Source organism: Hevea brasiliensis, chromosome 2 (genome assembly GCF_030052815.1).
Source record: "Hevea brasiliensis isolate MT/VB/25A 57/8 chromosome 2, ASM3005281v1, whole genome shotgun sequence".
NCBI lineage: Eukaryota > Viridiplantae > Streptophyta > Magnoliopsida > Malpighiales > Euphorbiaceae > Hevea > Hevea brasiliensis.
In genome coordinates, this window is record NC_079494.1 from 18,160,676 (window position 1) to 18,182,757 (window position 22,082).

At 35.9% G+C, this 22,082-nt stretch overlaps 1 protein-coding gene across 4 annotated transcripts in view; it reads left to right on the forward strand.

Moving 5' to 3' along the window:
• The window catches only part of LOC110639232 (fanconi-associated nuclease 1 homolog), a 39,496-nt gene extending 17,701 nt beyond the window's left edge, over positions 1 to 21,795 (forward strand). For 2 of the 4 annotated variants that reach the window (XM_058134768.1, XM_058134775.1), the window contains exons 7-16: positions 7,911 to 7,985; positions 8,080 to 8,198; positions 9,451 to 9,521; positions 9,615 to 9,702; positions 9,829 to 9,969; positions 10,052 to 10,263; positions 17,978 to 18,251; positions 18,368 to 18,601; positions 20,725 to 21,200; positions 21,304 to 21,795. In XM_058134768.1, coding sequence (XP_057990751.1) covers positions 7,911 to 7,985; positions 8,080 to 8,198; positions 9,451 to 9,521; positions 9,615 to 9,702; positions 9,829 to 9,969; positions 10,052 to 10,263; positions 17,978 to 18,251; positions 18,368 to 18,601; positions 20,725 to 21,171 — 1,661 coding nt within the window. In that variant the 3' untranslated portion in view covers positions 21,172 to 21,200; positions 21,304 to 21,795. The remainder of the gene's footprint in view (positions 1 to 7,910; positions 7,986 to 8,079; positions 8,199 to 9,450; positions 9,522 to 9,614; positions 9,703 to 9,828; positions 9,970 to 10,051; positions 10,264 to 17,977; positions 18,252 to 18,367; positions 18,602 to 20,724; positions 21,201 to 21,303) is intronic. The other 2 variants (XM_058134781.1, XM_058134784.1) reach the window with 2 other exon arrangements.
• The last annotated feature ends 287 nt before the right edge of the window (positions 21,796 to 22,082 follow it).

Here is a 22,082-nt window from a genome sequence, read left to right on the forward strand (position 1 = left end):
ATGTGTTATTGAAAATAATAATTTACTACCTATTGAATGACCTAAATTAGATTCTTTGAACCTATCTAAATAGTTTTAAGTAGGCCTGTGCCTATTCATGAGCTTGTGACTTGCCTAGACTTGATTGATTTAAGCTCGCCTACAAGGTGAGCTAGGTTTCCTATTTATATTTGGGCTAGACCCTACCTAGACATCCTAATTAATGAATTATATATACATATGGTAACTTAGTTCTCGTGATATGATAATATTAACGACTTGATCTTTATATTTTGAAAATCAAATTAAAAGGTCCCTATATTTCATTTTGTTAACTATTTGGTTTGTCTATCGGAAATTTGATTATAACTTAATCAATAAAGTTGCCCTTTTTTTTCTCCCAAAAATGCCATTGTATCCCGGTGTAGAAAGAGATGATTCTCCTTGATTTCAATTAATCTGTACATGGGTATATATATACAATTGATTCCTATAATTGTGTTCTACTAATTAGGAAGAAATCCTAAATAAGAAATCCTAAATAGGAATACAGAATACAGAATATACAGAGAAATAATATAGTGATTGACTTTCCATAACACTCCCCCTCAAGTTGGAGCATAGACGTTAATCATTTCCAACTTGTTATAAATGTAGTCAATCCTAGCTCCATTCAGAGCTTTTGTGAAAATATCTCCTAACTGCTCTCCAGTTTTAATGTGTCATGTTGAGATGATCTGTTGTTGAATCTTTTCACGAACAAAGTGACAATCAATCTCAATATGTTTGGTCCGCTCATGAAACACCGGATTAGAAGCAATATGGAGAGCAGCTTGATTATCACACTATAATTTCACAGGCAGGGAGGTCTTAAAACCTGTCTCATCTAGTAATTAAAGTATCCACATTACCTCACATATTGATTGTACCATGGCTCTGTATTCGAATTCAGCACTAGATCGAGAAACTACACTCTGCCTTTTGCTTCTCCAAAACACCAAATTTCCTCCAACAAAAACGCAATATCCAGTAGTTGACCTCCTATCAACCTTAGATCCAGCCTAGTTGGTATCTGAAAAATATTCAACATTCAAATGCCCATGATTACCATATAACAAACCTCTTCCTGGAGCGCCCTTCAGATAACACAAGATTTGTCCCAAGGCTTCTCAATGAGTAACAGTTGGGGAAGACATAAACTGACTTACCACACTATCACCTGCTAACAGTTGTAAAGTTGGAGTCATTGGTGCCCTACAAGGCTTAGCACCTAATTTTCCTGTCTCTGTCAATAGATCGAGGACATTTTCTTTGAGACAAGAAAATACCCTTCTTACTTCTCATAACTTCAATACCTAAGAAATACTTTAACAATCCCAAGTCTTTGGTTTGAAACTGGGTTTGGAGGAAGATTTTAAGAGATGAAATACCTGCAGAGTCACTCCCAGTGATAACAATGTCATCCACATAGACTACCAGGAAAATTAGACCAGCCTCCGAATGCCTATAAAATACTAAGTGATCACACTTGCTCTTTTGCATACAAAATTTCTGTACTGTTTCACTGAATCTTCCAAACTAGGCCCTAGGACTTTATTTCAAGCCATAAAGAAACTTCCGAAGCCTACAAACTTTACCAACTCTCCCTGAGCAACAAATCCAGGTGGTTGCTCTATATACACCTCCTCCTGAATATCACTATGAAGGAAAACATTCTTGATATCCAATTGGTGCAGGGGCCAATCATATGTAGCTGCTAAAGAGATAAACAGAAGTAAGTTTAGCTACAGAAGAAAAAGCATCAGAGTAATCATCCTCATATATCTGAGCATATCCTTTTGCCACAAGGCGTGCTTTTAACCTAGCAACAAAACCATCAGGATTTACTTTTACTGTAAATACGCATTTGCAACCAATAGCTTTTTTACCAGTGGGCAAAGGCAACAGTTCCCATGTACCATTAGCATCTAAAGACTCCATTTCTTCTTTCATAGTAGCACACCAGCCAGGATGAGACAGTGCCTCACCAACAGTATTAGGGATAGGAACAGAGTCTAAAGAAACAAAACACCGAGAACAAGAAGACAATTGATTATAAGAAACGAAAGAAGAAATAGGGTAAGTACATGAACGCTTACCTTTACGAAGAGCAATGGGTAAGTCTAGGTCAGAATCGTGATCAGTATGAGGTACAGGATCTCCCAACGAAGTAGCTGGTGGAGGATCTGAGTCAGGAATCTCCAATCTCCTGGAATAAACATGAACAACGGGAGGTCGAGTAGGTCTAGAGACAGAAGGAACAGGCTGTGGGAGAGGACTAGACATTGGTTGGACAGTATATATTAAGGCATCATCCTCCTCCCCCTGACTCTCATACACAGATGATTGAGGAAAGAATGGAGTGGACTAAAAAAATGTGACATCTGTAGAAACAAGATAACGATTAAGAGTAGGAGAGAAACAGTGATACCTTTTTTGGAGCTGGGAGTACCCAAGGAAGACACATTTGAGAGACTTCGGATCTAATTTAGTAACCTGTGGACAAACATTACGCACAAAACAGGTATAACAAAAAATACGGGGTTCAACAGGGAACAAAGGTTTTGTAGGAAACAAAGCAGTATAAGGAATATCCTCATTAAGGACGGAAGACGGCATATGATTGATAAAAAAACATACCGTAGAAATTGCATCGACCAAAAAATGTTTAGGAATTTTCATATGAAAAAGAAGAGCACGAGTTACCTCAAGAAGATGCTGATTTTTTCTTTTGATCACGCCATTTTGGGATGGGGTATCAACACAGAAGGCTGATGAAGAATGCCATTTTGTGTCATATAAGACTGAAATTGTGCTGAAAAATATTTTTTAGCATTGTCACTTTTTAATATCCACACAGAAATATTAAATTGAGTTTTGATTTTATTACAAAAGGCACAAAAGATAGAAAATAACTCAGAACGATTCTTCATTAAATATAACCATGTAACACGAGAGTAATCATCAACAAAAGTAACAAAATAACGAAATCCAGTTTTAGAAGTAACAGAATTAGGACCCCAAACATCAGAATGAGCTAACTCAAAAGGGGATGAAGTCCGTTTATTGACTCTAGACACAGAAGGCAAACAATGATGTTTTGCAAACTGACACGACTCACATTCTAGTACTGATAAAGACTGAAACTGAGGACACAGTTTCTTCATGGTAGACAAAGAAGGATGGCCCAATCTACAATGAGCTTCAAGAGGCATTAAGGTACTGGAGCAAACAAGCGACCGCGGTACATGATTTTTCAGAATGTAGAGACCACCTGACTCACGTGCTCTACCAATAATCTGCTTCGTCGTAAGATCCTGAAATAAACACTCGTCAGGAAAAAAAGAAACAAAACAATTTAAGGTATGAGTAAGTTTACTAACAGAAAGTAGATTAAAAGAGAATTTTGGTAGACACAAAACAGATGACAAAGAAATTGATGAAGTCGTGTTTGCAGTTCCAGAACCCATGATACAAGAAGTAGGACCATAAGCTAAAGTAATAGTAGAGGAAGTGAGATTAGACTGAAAAGCAGATAGAAGACTAGATTTACCTGTCATGTTATCTATCGCACCAGAATCAATAATCCATTTAGATGAGGAAGACACAAAGCATGTAGTGGATTTACTTGACTCAGCGATCGCAGTGACGGGGGAACTGATAGGCTTTAGAGATACCTGATACTGGGAAAATTGTGCAAAGTTCTCTGCAGATATCAAAATAGTTTTCTCCAAGGAAGATACTGTAGAATCCTTTGCTGCCATATTTGCCACCTGTGATCGCTGATTTTTTCTCTGAAGTTGTAGACAACTATGTTTTGTATGGCCAGGCTCATAACAAATGACTCCTCTTGAGTCCTGATTAGAACTAGTCTCCCCATTACGCTGATTACCTCTATTGCCTGTAATTCATCATCTACTTCCTTTTTTATTATCCTGTTGTCCATTTGGATTAAAGCTAATAAGAGCACTACTGGCAGGCTGTAAAGATTGAGTACTCTCTGTACGAAGGACCCATGTGAACTTTTCATGCAAAGAGAAAATCTCTGAACTGGAGAGAATCTGAGATTTAGCAGTCTCATACTCTGAAGGAAGGCCTGCAAGAAAACTCATAATAGCCAGTTACTCCCGTTGGGCCTGCTGAACTTTCACATCAGGACTAAAAGGCAACAATACATTAAGTTTCTCATATACCTGTTTAAAATCCATAAAATAAGCAGTGAGAGACTTATCCTCTTTCTCAGCGTGGTAGAATGCCTTACAAACATCATAAATACGGGAGATATTTCCTTTACTAGAATACAGAAAATCTAAGTAATCCATCAATTCCTTAACAAATTCACAGTGATTAATTAAACTAATTACCTCACTGTGAATCGAGTTTCGAAACTGCAAAAACAACCGAGTATCCTCCCTTAGTTAAGTTTGCCGTGTATCATCGGTATGTGGGTCTTTAGTAAGGTGATCATCCTTATCAATGCTATGCAAATAGACCCTAACAGTCTTACTCCACTCTAGGTAATTCGAAGCATTAAGTTTGTGTTTTGTGATCTTAGTCATCACTGGAATCACATCAAAAATAACATTCTTATTGTTTGCCATTTGTTGAGACAAAGAAAACTAACCGAAACGCTAATCCAAAGTGCTTATAGTCGCAAAATAACCCAAAATCACAAATCAAGCAAATACCGAAATAGGATTTGAGAGCCAAACCTTAGAAGTCCTTTAATGGTATACTGGATCAGGCAATAGCACATAGTGGTGGAATGAGGGGGTTGAGGTGACGCCGACGATGTTGATCGGAGTCGAAACGACTGGCGGACGTGCCTTGATGCTTCGGCGAGTGAAGAAATGGCGAGAACCTGAGTTGGGCTCGTAAGCCTCACGCGCTTGGATTCCGACGATCGGATCAGAGGGGACGGCCGGTGGACATGAGCTGGGTGGTGAGAAAAAATAGTCACCCTAGATAGATGACCTAGGGTAACAGTGGGTTTCAGTCTAGAAACAGACGGGAAAGAAATTTCAGATTTAGATTCCTTAATGAACCTGCTCTGATACCATGTAGAAAGAGATGATTTTCCTTAATTTCAATTAATCTGTACATGGGTATATATATACAATTGATTCCTATAATTGTGTTCTACTAATTAGGAAGAAATCCTAAATAGGAATACAGAATATAGAATATACAGAGAAATAATATAGTGATTGAATTTCCGTAACATGATAGAACTGACAGACAAAAGGTTAATAGGAAAGCTAGGCACATATAAGACAGAACTAAGACTTATAGTAGGAGTGCATTTAACAGAACCTGTTCCAGAAACATTAGATAATGATCCATCCGCAATGCGGACTTTTTCTTTGCCTAAACATGGAGAATAGGATATGAATTTATTCGAAGAGCCTGTCATATGTTTGTTTGCTCCAAAATCTATAACCCAAAATGAATTATTATGATTGGCAAGAAAAGCATTACCTGAGTTGACGAAGTTAGAAGAGGCAACTGTAGTGGATTGTGATTCAAGCTGTGATAGAAATCGTCTTAGAGTCTGTACCTCTTCATTGAAAAATATCCCAGTGATAGCAGTATCTTCAGAAACACTCACAGCCTCAGATACATTTGCTTGTGATCTAGCAGAGTCCATTTTTTTTCCTCCACGCCCTTTAGTTGGGCGGCCGTGCAGCTTCCAACATTGTTCTTTGGTGTGCCGAGATTTCCCACAGTAGTCACAGTGCAAGTGATCCGTATCTGATGGAATATATGACTGTTCTCGTAAGGAGTTAGCAGCTAGCCCAGCCTTATCAACAGTTATAGAATTGATGATGACACTCCTTCTGCTCTCCTCCTGCTGAACATAAGAGTATGCCTGCCTTAAGGTGGGCAAAGGATCCTTACCAAGCACTTGGACCCGAATCTAATCATACTCCACATTTAGCCCAGCAAGAAAATCATATATGCGGTCATTCTCAACCAATTTCTAGTACTTAGCTACATCAGCCAAACATGAAGTTAGAAAATCTTGATAGAAATCCAACTCTTGCCATAGACCACTCAGTTTCACATAATACTGAGCAAAAGTCAACTCACCTTGTTTCATTCCATGAACCTTATTCCTAAGCTCATAAACTTTTGCATCATTCCCAACTTGAGAATAAGTCTGAGAAACAGCAATCCAAATGGCAGTAGTACTGTCCAACAGTAAATACCTACGAGTTATATGAGGTTGCATAAAATTGATGAGCCATGACATAACAAGAGAGTTCTCCGACTCCCACTGGTTGTAGGTAGAACTACTACTTTCTGGTTTTTTTCTATCTCCAGTGATATACCTCTGCAGTCCTCTAGCCTGAATGAACAGTAGGCAAGATCTAGACCATACCAAATAATTAGTTCCATCCAACTTTACAGGACTAATTTGTAAAGAGGGATTATCACCAACAAATCTAGCCTTTGTTTCAGAGGCTTTCTTTTTTTCATCAGTCATTTTTCAATTAAAGAAATAGGTACTGAGATAGAAAGCAAGAAACTGGGCAACGGAAGGTACCAAAAAAAAATAAATGTGCAAACCAGGTGTGGAAATACGTTGGTCAGAGGCGTGCCGGACAGGGAAGGTTGTCGGCAAGAGGTGCGGTTAGAGAAATCACCGAAAAAAAGGGTGCATGCACCAGTGCATGAAGAATGATGTGAGACTTCTAGAGGTGTGTGAGCTCACGCGCTTCACCGAACGGCGGTAGGACTCTGGGCGTAGGCCGATTGGCTAGTGTCCTTCCTCCTCAAGTGGATAGTGACAGTCAACTCCCTTCCTAGAACGGCGTAGAAGCTTGACAAAAAAAAAATATACCTAGAACTACACTGTTCACGCCAATAAATTTTGGCACTGATCTGATACCATGTAGAAAACAGAGAATTTGAAAATTTTTCTTTTATATTTCTTCATACTAAAATGATTTATAAACATTCTAATTTATATACAAAGGCTAGGACTAACTAGGAAACTAATAATAGCTAATAAATACAATGATTCTTAATTATATTCTAATTTACATCTAATTTACACTAATTAAGGGGTTTACACTAATTGAGGGATTCTAACAGTCTTGATAACACTGTTAATAATAAAGTAAAGAACTTTTTTTAATTAAAATTTGTGTTTTAAAGTGTTGAGGACTATTTTTTGATGGCACTCTAATTTTAGAAATTAAATTTAACTCCTCCTTTTGTTTTCCTTTAGAGTTTATACAACTCTCTCCAGTCCCTCCCTTTGTAAATGGGTGACTTCTAGTTTTTGTTGATTAATTCCTACCTTTATCGTTCTCAATCATAATTCATCCTTAGTTTTTAGATCTTGCTTGAGAGATGATACTTTTGTTGGGATGTCGGATTTGCATCTAGAGTTGTTTAGTTTAAATCTTGTATACATTTATTACCTATTTTTTCAGAGGTTACTGCACAATTTTATGTTCATAGCATTTAAGTAGTCTTGCAAGACAAGTAGCATTTATGCTCTCTTTGCCTTTTGAAATTGATTTTCTATGGATCTTCATTCTGGTTCTTCACTGCTGTTATTGGTTAACTTTGCCATGTTGCATATCTTTCAAATATAAAGTAATTATTGTGATGCTTCCAATTTTTTAGTTATATTTTGTTGTTCCTAACTTATTTTTTATTAGTCATATGTCACATTTTTATGTCTAAAATGAATGATTGTTATTCTCTCCTATCCAATTTCTACCATATGATTTGTGCTGCACCAGTGGCATCAAAATTTGTTGTTGATTAAATTACATTTTATATGATTTTTATTTTCATACAAACACGTAAACATTACTAGTTCACCAACATATAATAAATGTTGGCTTAATTTTAATAGATTGGCATTCCTGTAATAGGACCATGGTTTCGGGTGTCTAGTATTTCGTACCCTGAAGTTTCGGATTCTAAGCAGGCAATCAATGATCTTTCTGGTATTTTTGGTGATTGTGTAATGCTTCTTTTATTTGTACTGTAAATTGTCAAATGATATATTTAATAATAGATTTTCTTGGGTTGTCATTGCAGCAATAGGTTATATTTGTTCCTTTGCAGATCCAAAAGAATTACAAAACAATGACATGAAAGAGATTTTGAATTTGCTCACCATCTCTAAGCTGCGTGAAATTACATACTTATTGAAGAAGGTTTGCCTTGATCATATTTTGCCAAGTCTATTTAGCTTTATTCTATTTCCTTAATGTTCATCCATTCTTAAGATTTGTTTTTAATCTCAAAATGCCATATGTTGTGCATTTTCCCCCCAAAATGCCATATGTTGTGCATTTTGTTGGCCTACAAAAGTACTATACATTATGTGTCCAAGATAATGTTGAATTGGGAACATTTAGTTGGGATTCCTGTCGAGTAGAATCATGGTGCCCAACTATAAGTTGTTCTATAAAAAGGGATTGTATTAGCGCTTTGGTGAATTGGAGGGCCATTGGTATCTGCCCAAGATAGAAGTTGAGAGAAAATTTTTGGGCTTATTATTGGCTATGTAAAGGGTAGTGGGATTAGATAGTTTTCATGTATGTATTAATTTTTATATTGAAAAATGTTTTTATCTCTCTATGGATGGCGGCTAAAGTTTGCAGAAAGGATTAATAGATCTGAACATGTCAAATTATTGTGATATTGGTTATGTTCTCATTTGTCTTTATATATCATCCATTTTTTATGGGCCTTTTCACACTTCCATTGTGCACGACAATATTGTTAAGATTATTCCCCATATTCAAAGATGATATTTGATAATGTATGCTTAAAGCTCCAAAAGGGGGGAACTTCAGGTGGTATGGTACAGGCTTTTACCTTGGGCATTATTATTATTATTATTATGGCATTTGGTGATTTCATATTTTTATGTACTACTATAAAAGAACCCTAGGACATGTAATGGTAGTTGTAATTCTTCTCTATATTGGAAAAATGTAGGAGTCTCAACTCTTAATGAGCACAAGCATATTGCTGAAAACATGCACAAGTTCCTTGCATTTTGACTTTCTGCTCTGATTTGTTGTTTACTTAACTCTATTATGTGCTTTGTGTGCATATTGCTAACAACAAAGGTTGCAATTCTGGCCTATAAAGGCATTGCTTTGTTTGAAGTTCACTAAGGAAAATTTTGCTATTAGTGCTTGTAAGTGTCTATTATGTGTGATAATTTTATGGGCTTTGCATCTCTAACTTGAGGTAAAAAAGCAAGGCAGGTCCTTGTTATTATTTTATGGGTTTTCATTCTCCTTATAACATAATGTGTCCACATAAAATCCTTATGTTCATAAAATATCCTATAGTAATGGATTTTGGTACAATGCTCTCTGATGCTTGTCCTCATAATTTTAATTAACCTGATGGGACTTCTAATTTATTTTTTGTTATTTTTTATGTGTTTAGAATAGCAGCCCTGGTACTAGAAAGCAGGATCTTATTGCAACACTTTTATCTACCTATAAGGATAAAAAGTGGTATAAACAAATACTGTCAAAATCTTGTTTCTCCTTTTGGTATTTCAATGAGTATTTTAACTTAAGTTGTTCCTTTTGGTTTCCAACGTGCAGCTTATCCCTACCAATTGCAATTTTTGATAGAACAGGAATGTGTATCAAGATATCTTCAAAAGCTGAATCTCTTATTTGGCGTGTTGAGGTGCTTTGATAGCTTCTGCCTTCTAGTTGTTCAATCACACCCAATAGAAATCAGACAAGAATGGGACTCGACTTTACATCTAGTTTGTTTGTTCGTTTGTTTTTTTTTTTTTTTTTTTTTTTGCAGAGACTTTTCTTCTTGAATGGAGATCAGGATCTATCAGCATTTCTGCTAGTTGATTTGGGAATAGTTAAGTATCCAACTTATTGCTGCAATATGTCTGAACAGATTTTCTCAACTCGAAGTGATCTACTAGCTTACGAAGAGGTGCTATATTTGCAGAAACCTGTTAGCTTGTGAAGAAGAGGTGCTATATTTCATTTACCTTATGTATGCTTGTGTGTTACAGGCAATTGAAGTGGCACAAATAATGGATGAATCTCTTGAAGAAAATAATAATGAATTGGTTTTAAGATGCATTGAGATAGCCGACTCCCGTATGTCCAACTCTTCTGCAAAAGCAACTCAATCCATGGCTATATTTCTTTCACGTTTTTCAGCATCGTGGGTATACTCAAAAGTGGTCTTTCTAGGAATTTCCTTTCTTGAGCATGAGCGTAGGTATGGGAATTTATAGTTTAGATTAATTGCTTACTATGTTCGTCTTCCATTTGGGTGGTTTTCTCTCCTTATTTCTCCCTCTTTGGGGTAGGGGGTTGGTGTGGGGTTTTGGAACTTGAAAGTGATGAGAAATTTGCATACTCTAAAATTTTGTCACTTAGGTGCTTTCTCACAAATTATATACGTAGCATCCCCATGGTAGCACTTATTATTCTATACATGTTCTTTACAGTTCTGTGTGTTTTAGTACTCGTGATTTGGTTATGACTAAGGGATGGGAGAGCTTAATGAGTTGAATTAGGTGGGTTGATTGAAATCCCCTGGGCAATATTTTGTTACAAGTAGTAGGTTTTAGTATAAATAGGAGAGAGGTACTTGTAATTGAGGCATTCTTAAAATTAATAACAAATGTAGAACTTTTCTTTCTTCCTTCTTCTGTAATTCTCTTTAAATTTTCTTCCCTTTCTATTTCTTTTCTCAACCCAGTCTATTTCTATCCCTTGCTCTACCTATTTCTCTGTTCTAGTGAGTTGTGTAGGTCTGATGTCTAGGGATGTTTGGTTCCGGTTCTAGTATGGTTCTAGGTAAGAACTAGAACTGGAACCAAACCTTCTCTTCTTTGACTTTTAGGAACCAAACTTGAATCTAAACTTCGATCTTAGTTCCGGTTCGATTCTAAGGAACTTCAGTACGATTCCGCTTCTAGTTTCGATTCTATTTTGATTTCAATTTTGATTCTAATTTCATTTCAAATCTTGATTTTTACAGTTAAAACTAGAATGTTCTTGTGTTCATTTTAAAATAGAAAATACAATAAAAATAATAAATAATAAACACAATAGTAAATTTCTAATATGAAACAACAATAAAAATAATAATACTAACATTAAAATAATAATAATTAATATAAAAAATATATGCCTTAATAAGAATATTATATTATCTTTTACATATTTCTCAAACATATAATCTTTAATTAAAAGATACATGTGTAATTAATAATTAAAAAGTATATTATATTACTAACATGTTATTTTAGTCATATAAGATGATTTAATGTATTTAAATATAAAATTATTTTAAAAAGTTAGAAAATAAAAGATAATATTAAATTATTTGCACTTATAATTAATGAATTATAGAATCTTTAATTAAAAGATACATATATAATTAAGAGTTAAAAAGTATATTTTATGATTAACATGTGATTTAGTCATACAATTAAGGATTATAAGGTGATTTATTGTATTTAAAACTAGAATTATTTTAAGAAATTAGAAAAATAAAAGACAATATTAAATTATATGCAATTATAATTAACGATATATATATATTACAACCTTAATTACATAAAAATATACTAAATTTTATTAAAATTAAAAAACATTTCTAAAAAACTATGTATAAAATGAGTTCTTTGGTTCTGTTTTAGTATGGTTCTGATTTGGTTTCAGTTCTTCAAGAACCTGATCTAAACCAAAATAGTAAACATAAGTTCGGTTATTATAGTGATGATTCTTTTTCGATTCCGATACGGTTCAGTATGGTTTTTCGGTTCAGTTTGGAACTATAGGAATCATGCATAACTTACTACTATTCACCAAAACCAGTGTTGTTAAAGGCATGAAAAGGCGTCGGGCGAGGAGAGGCGAGGCTAGCCTTTGGAGCCTTGCCTGGCTAAGGCGAGTCAACTTGCAAAAGGCGAGCGCCCGAGACCTAGAGGAGAGAGGCGAGAAAGGCGTTGCCTCTTTAAAATAACATTAAACTTCAATTTTTTTATTTATTTTTGTTTTAAAACAATAAAAAGATAAAAAAAACCCTAACCTGTCTTGTTCATTTCATGTCTTTTGTAGAAGACCCAATGCCTAACAGGTATTTTTTCCTCTCTCTTCTTCTTCCTCTTTCCTCTGTTTTCCTCTTCCCTCTTTTTCCTATCCCCTTCTTCTATTCTTCTTGTAGAAAGAGATGATTCTCATTGATTTCAATTAATCTGTACATGGGTATATATATACAATTAATTCCTATAATTGTGTTCTACTAATTAGGAAGAAATCCTAAATAAGAAATCCTAAATAAGAAATCCTAAATAAGAAATCCTAAATAGGAATACAGAATACAGAATATACAGAGAAATAATATAGTGATTGACTTTCTATAACATAGTGATTGACTTTCCATAACACTGCCCCTCAAGTTGGAGCATAGATGTTAATCATGCTTAACTTGTTACAAATGTAGTCAATCCTAGCTCCATTAAGAGCTTTTGTGAAAATATCTCCTAACTGCTCCCCAGTTTTGATGTGTCCTGTTGAAATGATCTGTTGTTGAATCTTTTCACGAATAAAGTGACAATCAATCTCAATATGTTTGGTCCGCTCATGAAACACCGGATTAGAAGCAATATGAAGAGCAGCTTGATTATCACACCACAATTTCGCGGGCAGGGAGGTCTTAAAACCTGTCTCATCTAGTAATTGAAGTATTCACATTACCTCACATACTGATTGTGCCATGGCTCTGTATTCGGATTCAGCACTAGATCGAGAAACTACACTCTGCTTCTTGCTTCTCCAAGACACCAAATTTCCTCCAATAAAAACGCAATATCCAGTAGTTGACCTCCTGTCAACCTTAGATTCAGCCTAGTCGGCATTTGAAAAACATTCAACATTCAAATGCCCATGATTACCGTATAGCAAACCTCTTCCTGGAGTGCCCTTCGGATAACACAAGAACAAGGCTTCCCAATGAGCAACAGTTGGGGAAGACATAAACTGATTTACCACACTAACGGCATAAGCAATGTCAGGACGAGTGACTGTAAGGTAGTTCAATTTTCCTACCAATCTCCTGTATCTCTCTGGATCTTCAAACAACTCACTATCCCCTGCTAACAGTTGTAAAGTTGGAGTCATTGGTGCGCTACAAGGCTTAGCACCTAATTTTCCTGTCTTTGTCAATAGATCGAGGACATATTTTCTTTGAGACAAGAAAATACCCTTCTTACTTCTCATAACTTCGATACCCAAGAAATACTTTAACAATCTCAAGTCTTTGGTCTGAAACTGAGTTTGGAGGAAGGTTTTAAGAAATGAAATACCTGCAGAGTCACTCCTAGTGATGAAAATGTCATCCACATAGACTACCAAGAGAATTAGACCAGCCTTAGATTGCCTATAAAATACTGAGTGATCACACTTACTCTTTTGCATACCAAATTCCTGTACTGCTTCACTGAATCTCACAAACCATGCCCTAGGACTTTGTTTCAAGCCATAAAGAAACTTTCGAAGCCTACAAACTTTACCCAACTCCCCCTGAGCAACAAACCCAGGTGGTTGCTCTATATACACCTCCTCCTGAAGATCACCATGAAGGAAAGCATTCTTGATATCCAATTGATGCAGGGGCCAATCATATGTAGCTGCTAAAGAGATAAACAAGCGAATAGAAGTAAGTTTAGCTATAGGAGAAAAAGTATCAGAGTAATCAACCCCATATGTCTGAGCATATCCTTTTGCTACAAGGCGTGCTTTTAACCTAGCCACAGAACCATCAGGATTTACCTTTACTGGAAATACCCATTTGCAACTAATAGCTTTCTTACCAGTGGGCAAAGGTAATAGTTCCCATATACCATTAGCATCTAAAGCCTCCATTTCCTCTTTCATAGTATCACACCAGCCAGGATGAGATAATGCCTTATCAATAGTATTAGGGATAGGAACAGAGTCTAAAGAAGTAACAAAATACCGAGAACAAGAAGACAATTGATTATAAGAAACAAAAGAAGAGATAGGGGAAGTACATGAACGTTTATCTTTACGAAGAGCAATGGGTAAGTCTAGATCAGAATCATGGTCAGTATGAGGTACAGGACCTCCCAACGAAGTAGCTGGTGGAGGATCTGAGTCAGGAATCTTCAATCTCCTGGAATAAACATGAACAACGGGAGGTCGAGTAGGTCTAGAGACAGAAGGAATAGGCTGTGGGAGAGGACTAGACATTGGTTGGACAGTATATATTAAAAGATCATCCTCCTCCCCTTGACTCTCATACACAGATGATGGAGGAAAAAATGGAGTGGACTAAAAAAATGTGACATCTGCAGAAACAAGATAACGATTAAGAGTAGGAGAGAAACAACGGTATCCTTTTTGGAGTCGGGAGTACCCAAGGAAGACACATTTGAGAGATTTTGGATCCAATTTAGTAACCTGTGGACGAACACCACGCACAAAACAGGTACAACAAAAAATACAGGGTTCAATAGGGAACAAAGATTTTGTAGGAAACAAAGTAGTATAAGGAATATCCCCATTAAGGACAGAAGACGGCATACGATTGATAAAAAAACATGCCGTAGAAACTGCATCCGCCCAAAAGTGTTTAGGTACTTTCATCTGAAAAAGAAGAGCATGAGTTACCTCAAGAAGATAACGATTTTTTCTTTCGGCCACGCCATTTTGGGATGGGGTATCCACACAGGAAGACTGATGAAAAATGCCATTTTGTGTCATATAAGGCTGAAATTGTGCTGAAAAGTATTCTTTGGCATTGTCACTTCTTAATATGCGCACAGAAATATTAAATTGAGTTTTGATTTCATTACCAGAGGCACAAAAGATAGAAAACAACTCAGAACGATTCTTCATTAAATATAACCAGGTAACACGAGAGTAATCATCAATAAAAGTAACAAAATAACGAAATCCAGTTTTAGATGTAACAGAACAAGGACCCCAAACATCAGAATGAACTAACTCGAAAGGGGATGAAGCCCATTTATTGACTTTAGACACAGAAGGCAAACTATGATGTTTTGCAAACTGACACGACTCACATTCTAGTACTGATAAAGACTGAAATTGAGGACACAGCTTCTTCATGGTAGACAAAGAAGGATGACTCAATCTACAATGAGCTTCAAGAGGTGTTAAGGTACTGGAGCAAACAAGCGACCGCGGTACATGATTTTCCAGAATGTAGAGACCACCTGACTCGCGTCCTCTACCAATAACCTGCTTCGTTGTAAGATCCTGAAACAAACACTGGTCAGAAAAAAAGGAAACAGAACAATTTAAGGTACGAGTAAGTTTACTAACAGAAAGTAGATTAAAAGAGAATTTTGATAGACACAAAACAGAAGACAAAGAAATTGACGAAGTCGGGTTCGCAGTTCCAGAACCCATGACACAAGAAGTAGAACCATCAGCTAAAGTAACAGTAGAGGAAGTGAGATTAGACTGAGCGGATAGAAGACTAGAATTACTGTCATATGATCGCATGCACTGGAATCAATAACCCATTTGGATGAAGAAGACATAAGGCATGTAGTGGATTTACCTGACTCAGCGATCGCAGTGACATGGGAACTGGTAGGCTTTAGAGATGCCTGATATTGGGAAAATTGTGCAAAATCCTCCGCAGATACCAAAATAGTTTTCTCAGAGGAAGATACTGTAGAACTCACTGCTGCCATATTTGCCATATGTGATCGCTGATTTTTCCTCTGAAGTTGCGGACAATTATATTTTGTATGGCCAGACTCATGGCAATAATAACAAATGACTCATCTTGAGTCCTAATTAGAACTAGCCTCTTCATTACGCTGATTACTTTTGTTGCTTGTAATTCCTCCTCTACTTCCTCTTCTATTACCCTGTTGTCTATTTGGATTACGGCTAATAAGAGCACTACTGGCAGGCTGTGAAGATTGAGTACTCTCTGTACGAAGGACCCGTGTGAATGTTTCATGCAAAGAGGAAATCTCAGGACTGGAGAGAATATGAGATTTAGCAGTCTCATACTCTGAAGGAAGGCCTGCAAGAAAACTCATAACAGCCAGTTGCTCTCGTTGGGCCTGCTGAACTTTCACATTAAGACTAAAAGGCAACAATACATTAAGTTCCTCATATACCCGTTTAAAATTCATAAAATAAGCCGTGAGAGACTTATCCTCTTTCTCAGCATGGTAGAATGCCTTACAAACATCATAAATACGGGAGATATTTCCTTTACCAGAATATAGAAAATTTAAGTAATCCATTAATTCCTTAACAAATTTACAGTGATTAATTAAACTAATTACCTCACTATGAATCAAGTTCCGAAGCTGCAAAAACAAACGAGCATCCTCTCTTAGCCAAGTTTGTTGTGTATCATCAGTGGGTGGATCTTTAGTAAGGTGATCATCCTTATCAATGCTACGCAAATAGACCCTAACAGTCTTACTCCACTCCAGGTAATTTGAACTATTAAGTTTGTGTTCCGTGATCTTAGTCATCACCGGAATCACATTAGAAATAACATTCTTATTGTCTGCCATTTGTTGAGACAAAGAAAACTAACCGAAACACTAATCCAAAGTGCTTATAGCAGCAAAATAACCCAAAATCACAAATCAAGCAAATACCGAAATAGGATCTGAGAGCCAAACCTCAGAAGTCCTTTAATGGTATACTGGATCAAGCAACAGCACACAGTGGTGGAATGAGGGGGTTGAGGCGACGCCGGTGATGTTGATCGGGGTTGAAACGGCCGGTCGGCGGCCAAGGTCTCTCCTGAGCTGGGTAGTGGGAACAAATAATCACCCTAGATTGATGGCCTGCTCTGATACCATGTAGAAAGAGATTATTCTCATTGATTTCAATTAATCTGTACATGGGTATATATATATACAATTAATTCCTATAATTGTGTTCTACTAATTAGGAAGAAATCCTAAATAAGAAATCATAAATAGGAATACAGAATACAGAATATACAGAGAAATAATATAGTGATTAACTTTCCATAACATAGTGATTGACTTTCCATAACACTTCTCTTCCCTCCTTCTCTATTCTTCTCTTTTTCTCTCATCTCAGTCACACCATCTTTTAAAGCAGCAATTTTTTTCTTATTTTTTTTTCCTTTTTAAATTTTTAATTCTCTCTCTCTCTCTCTCTCTCTCTCTCCTCCTCCTCCTCCTCTCTTCTTCTTCTCTTATTCTTTCAGTCACACAACACATTTTTTTTAAATTTTTTTTTCATTTTAATTTTTTATTAGATTTTTTTTTTAATTTGTTGTTTCAAATTTTGTTAGATGGATATTGTGATATGTTTTCTCTTTGCATGGGTATTGTGATAGTGTTTGAAATTTAAATTATTGGTTGATTTCTTTGACATGAGTTCAAATTATTGTTGTCCTCTTTATACTTATTACATTCACTATGATTCTATTTTTAGAAAGCATGTTAATTTTTTATATGATCTTGGAAATTATAGTGTTTGACATTTAAAATTTCTTTTTCTGCATAATATATTATAGTATAAATAAAATAAGACTAATTTGATATATATATATATATATATATATATATATATATATATATATATAATTTGGGCAATTTAGGTTATAGTGCCTTGCTTCAAAAAGGCCCTCGCCTCGCCTCTCGCCTTAATGTCACCTTTCACTGTACGCCTAAGGCTATAGAGTACCCTATCGCCTCAATGTTGCCTTTCACCTTAATAACATTGGGCAAAACAAATAAATAAGATCTCATCCCATGAAAGAAATAAATAAGATCTCATATCTACTTAAATTTTTTAGCGAAAATTTTACATTTCAATTTAAGCAATGTGGTTTATAGCGCACAAATTCTTTAGTTGCTGCACCAAAAAGGGACTTTCTTGACTTCATCTGCCAAAATGTACTAATTTCTCTTGTTCAGGTACAAAGATGCAGTCAATTTGTTGAAGCAATTGCTTGCTTGTTTTCCTTGTGATGGAAGGAGAGGTTATTGGACACTAAGATTGTCTATTGATTTGGAGCACATGGGCTGTTCCAATGAGAGCCTTTCAGTTGCTGAAGATGGTTTATTGGATCCATGGGTACGTGCTGGTTCAAGAATGGCATTGCAAAGGCGAGTTCTTCGCCTAGGAAAACCTCCAAGGCGCTGGAAAGCTCCTAGTTTTGTGGGTTCTATCAGGAGGAGGATCAAGGAGGTAATTGCTTAACTGGGATACTATTGAAACTTCTAATTCAAAGTTTTTCATGATATCCCATGCTTTTGTATCATGTTTACACCAGCTATTTACTGCATTTACAACTGTCAACTCAGGTTCATATTCTGGGGAGACCTTTGAACTGTGAAATAGGCAAGAAAAGCAGGTTCTATGGAGAAAATGGGGAGCAGTGTGGAGTCGAGCAGCTTGCTTTGCAGTATTATGCTGGCGAAGGAGGTGGATGGCATGGTGTTCATGCTGAGAGTGGCATTTGGCTGACAATTTTTGGGCTTCTTATGTGGGACGTTATATTTTCTGATGTACCAAATGTCTTTCACAACAGATTTCAGGTATGCTTTTGTATTTTAGCTGTAAAGCTTGTCTCATGGCCTGTTTCAGGAGCAAAACGTTGCTGTTTAGAAATTTCATGCATGCACAAACAAGCATTCCTACGTGGTTTCATAAGTGAAAATTTTATTTTTAATAAGGAGATGTTTTTGAGAAAGAAATAGGATTAGGAATCTTTCGTAAAAGCTCCACACATAACAAAGAAAAACATAAAAACCAAGCCAAAAGAAAACTCATCACCCAGTCATTCGCAATCTAGTATGCTCTAGAAGTATAAACCCATGTAAAAGCCAAAAGCACCACCGTTTCCCACAACATATTGAAAGTTGAACTCTGTATTTTTGAAGGATGCATGCATTCCTCTTCATCCAAAGACTCTATAACACATCCAAATTGCAAAGGACTTTGCATTTTTCCTGCCACCAAATTCTCTCCATTTGAAACCACCCAATGTAGTCAAGAAAGATTCAATTTAAGAATAATTTTTATTTCATATTTAATTATAAAATCAAGATCTTTATTTTAAATATTTTTAGTATTAGTAAGTTTAAGAATTTTATTATTAGGGTAATTTAAATCCAAGTCCTTGAGGTTTAGCAAAACCCACAGGTTAGTCCCTGTTTTAAGTTTTGGTAACAATTGAGTTATTAAGTTTCAATTCTGTTAACAAATAGGTCCTGTGAAAATCAGAAGTAATTTATTACTAGTTTAATATTAAATGACACTAATGCCCCAAAAATGAAACAAAATAATATAGCCACTACTAGATATGAAAAGAAAGAATATATATATATATATATATATATATATATATATATATATATATATATTCTTTCTTTTCATATCTAGTAGTGGCTTTGTCTATTGATTTGGATAGACAGGATCAGAATGTTCACCATCTGAGCCTTGGCCAGCCTGATCTAGGTATGTCCTTAAATTAACAATGCACAGTTTTATGTACAACTGACAATTTTGTCTATTGATTTGGATAGACAGGAGGTTAATGAAACAAAATTGTCAGTTGTACATAAAACTGTGCATTGTTAATTTAAGGATATACCTAGATCAGGCTGGCCAAGGCTCAGATGGTGAACATTCTGATGACGTTGCAGAGGAGATAAAATTTACTGTATTAATAGAGCTTACAGCAAATTACAACAGCTAAAACAGAGTCATAACAGAATTATAACTAATCCACTCTCTTCGTGCCATGTGCACATCTCTAAAATAATAGCTCCTTCCCGCTTGTATCATAACGCCATGTATTACTAACTCCTCTTTATCCTTATTCTTCTGCCTCAAAACTCACTAATACACCTCAGCAACGTTCTTTATTCATTCAAAATGCTGCTGTTCTTCTTATTTACACAACAGCTTTGCTTCATTTGCAAGGATTTGAGATTTTTCATGAAACTCTATAATTTGTAGAATGTGTTTGTTTTGATGTTAAAGAATCAAGGTTACGAGACTAGGAGTAACAATGAAATGTGCTTGGTACAATATAAAAAAAATGAGAATGTTGTAATTATTTTTTTGTTATATTATTAACTTTAATAGTGATAATGCTAATAAAATTAAATAAATCATTTACATCATCTAGTAGAAATTCAGTACACAATAGATCATAAATGACACGCTTGGGTTTTGAATGTGCAATTGATTTTAGAGATTCATGAGGATGCTTTTAAGTGAATGTCGCAAACAATGGCCTGAGCAATGTACTGAATAAAATTTAAACTTCCAACCATAATTGCCAAAACTGGTCAATAAATAGGCTGTTAACTACCAAAAAATAAATTCAACAAATATTTTTAAAATAAGGCTTTAACTTGACCGTAAATGTGGAATATAAACAAGCATATGCTGCTGATATATTCGTGAAGAGAATGGTTTGCTTTTGGCCCTATCCAGGAAGAAAAATGATATCTTGTGCACTTAATTTCCCAGAAAATTAAAAAGAAAATGTCTATTCGAGGAAAAAACTAACGGAGTGAAAGTGCAGTTTTTGGTTCAATTAAGCTGATATTTTTTGTTTACTCCCGATATTCAACAAATTATTCATGTGTCGATGCCTCTTTTTATTAAGTATGTTAAGAAGATGAACTAAACATAGTTCATTTTGCAGACTGCTCCCTTGGATTTGGAGACTGATGGCTTCTATCCAGTTAGAAAGAGCCTTATAGAAACTCACTTGCAGAAAATTCAAGATGGTATGGCTGAGGAGATTGTCATTACATCATGGGAATTGCATTCAGGAACAGCTTGTCTTGGAGTTGACTGGGGCGGGCATTCTCTCTCTGAACTTCGGGCTGTTGTTACCTGCATTGGAGGCCCTTGTTTGGCCTCACTCTGCCGGCATCTTGCCCTAGATTATCGAAGCTGGTCCAGTGGAATGCCAGATTTGTTGCTATGGCGCTTCCATGGAGAATACAGAGGTGAAGCCAAGCTAGTTGAAGTCAAAGGTCCCAAAGATCGTCTCTCTGAGCAGCAGCAAGCATGGTTATTGCTGTTAATGGATTGTGGGTTCGATACTGAAGTTTGTAAAGTTAAACCTATGCCATCAGTCTCATGATGTCATGTTGCTACACATGGTATCGAAATGTAAGATTGCTTCATGGAAATTTTTGCATGCAATTGATTGAAGATCATGTAGATGGTTTAAAATGCTAATTTATTGCTGACTTCTGTGCATAAACTTTCTCAGATAGAGGCTTGACTTTGGACTCCTGTATGAATCCAACAACCAAGAGAACTCTAAGCCCAAGACCTTCAAGAAGCTTAGTATTAAAAGAGTCCCAATTCCTAAACAGCCTTGGAAGAGGATAAAATGCTGGTTCTTAATGTCAAGGGTTCTACCATGAAGTGCCATTTAGCTGAAGCGTCTCATACATGATTCTTGCAGGTAAACTACAAGCTCTTAAAGTACCTGCTACTCTTCTGGAGATGACAGTGCACGTCATACTCCCTGACATCAGTATCTTGACTCTATTCATGTGATGGTATCAAAATAACTGCTTTTATTTTTTTTGCCCCTCTAAATGAGGCTGAGACACAGTTAGAGTAACATCACCTCCAAATTGACGTTGCTTCCACCATTGTGGTTCAACGTTTATATATATTTTTTTTCTAGTAAAAAAAAAAAAAATTGCACCAAAACCACAAGGTTTGCGGTAAGTCTGAGTTTGGATCCAAATGCTTCCATTTTCAGTATAATTAATGCCCAAACAATTCCAAAGTTTGCACTAAATATTCAAATATTTAATTCAATTGAATTGGAGCGCAAATGGAGCAGGCATACAGGAGTTATTTGGTTAAAATGGGTCAATCAGAAAGATGGAGATTATCAAGGGAGCTGCGTTAGGAAATATGTAGGGCTCATTCGGGTGTTAGAACTCTGGTCTGGAAGCTATGTTTCATGGGTACTACTAGCAATATTCTCCATGCACTAGCAGTTCATCAGAACGCTATTGGTTCGCCATGGCT